Source organism: Euprymna scolopes, chromosome 44, assembly GCF_053919585.1.
Source record: "Euprymna scolopes isolate OS-2025 chromosome 44, ASM5391958v1, whole genome shotgun sequence".
Classification (NCBI taxonomy): Eukaryota; Metazoa; Mollusca; class Cephalopoda; order Sepiida; family Sepiolidae; genus Euprymna; species Euprymna scolopes.
The window spans coordinates 35566087-35570414 of record NC_136525.1 but is presented as its reverse complement, the minus strand read 5'-3'; the positions used below and the strand labels follow the sequence as shown (position 1 = coordinate 35570414).

Below are 4328 nucleotides of genomic sequence, written 5' to 3'. Positions count from 1 at the left end.
ATAATTCTAGAAAATATTAATCTTCATTATATAATTCTAGAAAATATTAATCTTCATTATATAATTCTAGAAAATATTAATCTTCATTATATAATTCTAGAAAATATTAATCTTCATTATATAATTCTAGAAAATATTAATCTTCATTATATAATTCTAGAAAATATTAATCTTCATTATATAATTCTAGAAAATATTAATCTTCATTATATAATTCTAGAAAATATTAATCTTCATTATATAATTCTAGAAAATATTAATCTTCATTATATAATTCTAGAAAATATAAATCTTCATTATATAATTCTAGAAAATATTAATCTTCATTATATAATTCTAGAAAATATTAATCTTCATTATATAATTCTAGAAAATATTAATCTTCATTATATAATTCTAGAAAATATAAATCTTCATTATATAATTCTAGAAAATATTAATCTTCATTATATAATTCTAGAAAATATTAATCTTCATTATATAATTCTAGAAAATATTAATCTTCATTATATAATTCTAGAAAATATTAATCTTCATTATATAATTCTAGAAAATATTAATCTTCATTATATAATTCTAGAAAATATTAATCTTCATTATATAATTCTAGAAAATATTAATCTTCAATTACTTTTTAAAACATTTCGAGGTAAATAAATTGTACTTCATGAATTTCTTCTCTAAATCCCTTTTACCATCGAAAATTACGAACTTTACTCATTATTATCGATTTCTGTTCATTATTAATCGGATATTTAATTTATTCACTAAAAAAAACACAGCTTAAAATGAAAAGTCGAAGATTCTACATAAAAACAACACGGGAAAAACAGTCTTAATTTACTTCCCTTGAATATAATGTTTAAACTTATTCTCCTTTGACTAGACACGATATATCATCTTTATTATATCAATACTCCTTATTTATTAATGCTCCTACTTATTAAAGGAAAATACAACTAAAGATATCGTTTTTTCTTTAACATGAAGTTTTCTGTGTATGAATTATGCCATAGAGTATTTAAGGGCACCCGATAGAAAAGAATGGTAACGCTTGAGAACGGAAACCTGTGTTTGTTTGTTTGTTTGTTTGTTTTTTTACACAGGAATCACCAATTATCAAGGGCCGAAGGCCACTCGAGGAGAAGGATCAATAGGTATACATTAGTCAATGTGATTATACCGTAGTAACCATAAATATTGGGAATTTTGTAAATTGGATTACTTAGGGGGACGGTCCATCGAGAATGTTGGACTTGAAGACAGTCAGATTGTAGTCAGTTGGAAAGCAGGCAATCGGAAGAGAGTTTCATAGGCGTGCAGTTCTGGAATCTACATTTAGGTTTAGACACAGATAAAGAACGTGAGAAATTATTGACAAGTGTTTTTCCTGAAAGTTTGGCGAGGAGGAACCATAGATTGAAGCTCAGACGAGCACTTGCCACGAAAATAACGATAAAGCAGAAACAGGCTCGCAACGTCTCTTCTGCGGGAAGAGGTTGCAGTGAAGAGAAAAGGGCATCCACCACTAAGCTACGAAGTCTATTTTAAACTCTGTCAAGACAGGATAAGCTGCTTCTAGCAGCTTCTGTCCAGATGTGGAAACAGTACTCCATCGTTGACTGTACCTGCCTTTTATCTAGGTAGAGAATTGCATCAGGATTTAAAAATATGTTTGATAATGACATTAACATCCATATTAATCAATTATTTTTAATGAATAATTAATTTTAATAATAATTAATATTAATAAAATTGTTTTTTCTTCACAGATTCCATTGTCGTTCCAACGTCATCATCATGAATCGTTACATGAACCGATTCCGTAACTTCTACGGCAACATGTACCGCGGTAGATACCGAGGGATGATGGAACCCATGTCTCGTATGACCATGGACTTCCAAGGAAGATACATGGACTCTCAGGGAAGAATGGTCGACCCTAGATACTACGACTACTATGGAAGATACAACGACTATGACCGTTACTACGGAAGATCCATGTTCAACTACGGCTGGATGATGGACGGTGATAGGTACAACAGATACAACCGATGGATGGACTTCCCCGAGAGGTACATGGACATGTCTGGCTACCAGATGGACATGTACGGACGCTGGATGGACATGCAGGGACGCCACTGCAACCCGTATAGCCAATGGATGATGTACAACTACAACAGACACGGTTACTATCCCAACTACTCCTACGGCCGCCATATGTTCTACCCGGAGAGATGGATGGACATGTCTAACTACTCCATGGACATGTACGGACGTTACATGGACAGGTGGGGACGTTACTGCAACCCGTTCTACCAATTCTACAACCACTGGAACCGCTACGGCAACTACCCAGGGTACTATAGCTACTACTACATGTACTACCCGGAAAGATATTTCGACATGTCTAACTGGCAGATGGATATGCAGGGACGCTGGATGGATATGCAGGGACGCTACTGCAGCCCCTATTGGTACAACTGGTATGGCAGACAGATGTACTACCCCTACCAGAACTACTATTGGTACGGCCGTTATGACTATCCCGGAATGGACTATTCCAACTATCAGATGGATATGCAGGGACGATATATGGACATGCAAGGGCGATACATGGATTATCCCTATAATTATTACAACTGGTATTAATGTTGGAAGATTATCCTCATGCTAAAAAAGAAAATCCTATGACATGCAACGAGATCTTCATTAAAATTAAATATATTAAAGCGGAAAGCTGTAACGGACTATTGGAAAAGTGAATGTGCATATATATATATATATATATATATATATATATATATATATATATATATATAGAAGGTAATGCAGAATCATCGAAACGTTGTTGTTGCTGTTTATAATTATTTATATGTTACTTTTTTATATTTCGATCGAACCGGCCTCTTAGTCATAAAATGCAGCAAAAATTTCAATTTTTTAACCAAGAGCAAAGTCCGCTCGAAATATCAATATAAAACTCATAAAAAAGAATTAAAAACAGCAGCAACATCGTTTTTATCCTCCTTACACCTCCCATTACCTTGAAAAAAATACTTTTTGGAAGCATACGCTGAATAACATATATATATATATATATATATATATATATATATATATATATATATATATATATATATAAATAAGAAAAATATTTAACGATACAGTCTTTGCGGCTTTTAACGACCATGGATCGTGAGGATTTTGATGCTAAAAGCAACTTTCAAAAATATTTGTGATAATTTATTTATATCATTTGAAAATGTTTTTCATCGAATTTCTGATGAAACGTCTTCAGTTTATTTTTATTTTAATTTATTATTTTTTTAAATTTTTTTTTTTTTTTTTGCTTTTTTCGAACTTTCGTTTGAAGAATTAAAAAAGAAAATCGACAATCGGGATTTTATTTGTTATGAATAACATCTAAAATAAATTGGATTTAAATTCTAATACGGTGTTTCTATTATATTTCTGATTAAGTAAAAAGATATATATATATATATATATATATATATATATCTCGGGTGTTTTTTATGCGAGGAACTTTAAATGGACAACTCTATTTTCTTTAATTGTAGATTTAGGAGTTATCGATTATTTTGTGTTCACCTTGGTTTGGCAATTCATCATAAAGCATTTGGTCTTATCAAAGACGCCCCATGGGGAAATATTTTTTCTCTTCCTGCTGAACAGTGTGCAACCGAGACCACTGAATGGTTCAAAACTGCAATCGAAGCGCATGTTCCCATGCGGAAATTCTATAGCAAGCCCCACTCTCCCCAATGGTTTACTTCGACTTGCGCAACTGCCATTGCTCAAAGGCAGCATGCATTCCGCAGGTTTAACCGACATAAGTCCAGTTCAAACAGACAGAAGTACATAGAAGCTAGAAGTAACGTTAAGAAAGAAATAGCGACAGCTAAGAGGGAATTTACGAAAACCACTAAAAAACGCATCGAAGCACAAAAACTAGGAGCTCGTGACTTCTGGAAAATCTACAACAGTGTAGTAAATAATGGGCAATCAACAATTCCCCCACTAACCAACAATCACGAGGTTCTTTGCTCAGCAACCGAGAAGACTAACATGCTTGCCAGTCGGTTTGCCTCAAACTCCACACTGGACCCTCTAAACCACCCCCTACCTCAATTTCCTATGCGAACAGACGCCACGCTAGACGATCTGAAAATCACCCCTGCTCAGGTGCATGCTATCATAAAAAACCTTGATACTTCCAAAGCATGTGGACCCGACCTCATCCCAGCTGTGCTATTAAAAAAGTGCTCAGCCGAAGTAGCTCCAGTTCTCTCCAAACTCTACAACAA

General features: G+C 33.3%; 1 protein-coding gene across 1 annotated transcript in view; it reads left to right on the top strand.

Annotated features, from left to right (window-relative positions):
- LOC145268788 (uncharacterized) overlaps nt 1–3453 on the top strand; it is a 9542-nt gene extending 6089 nt beyond the window's left edge. The window contains exon 2 of the mRNA XM_080124403.1: nt 1773–3453. Coding sequence (XP_079980529.1) covers nt 1801–2652 — 852 coding nt within the window. The 5' untranslated portion in view covers nt 1773–1800 and the 3' untranslated portion in view covers nt 2653–3453. The remainder of the gene's footprint in view (nt 1–1772) is intronic.
- The last annotated feature ends 875 nt before the right edge of the window (nt 3454–4328 follow it).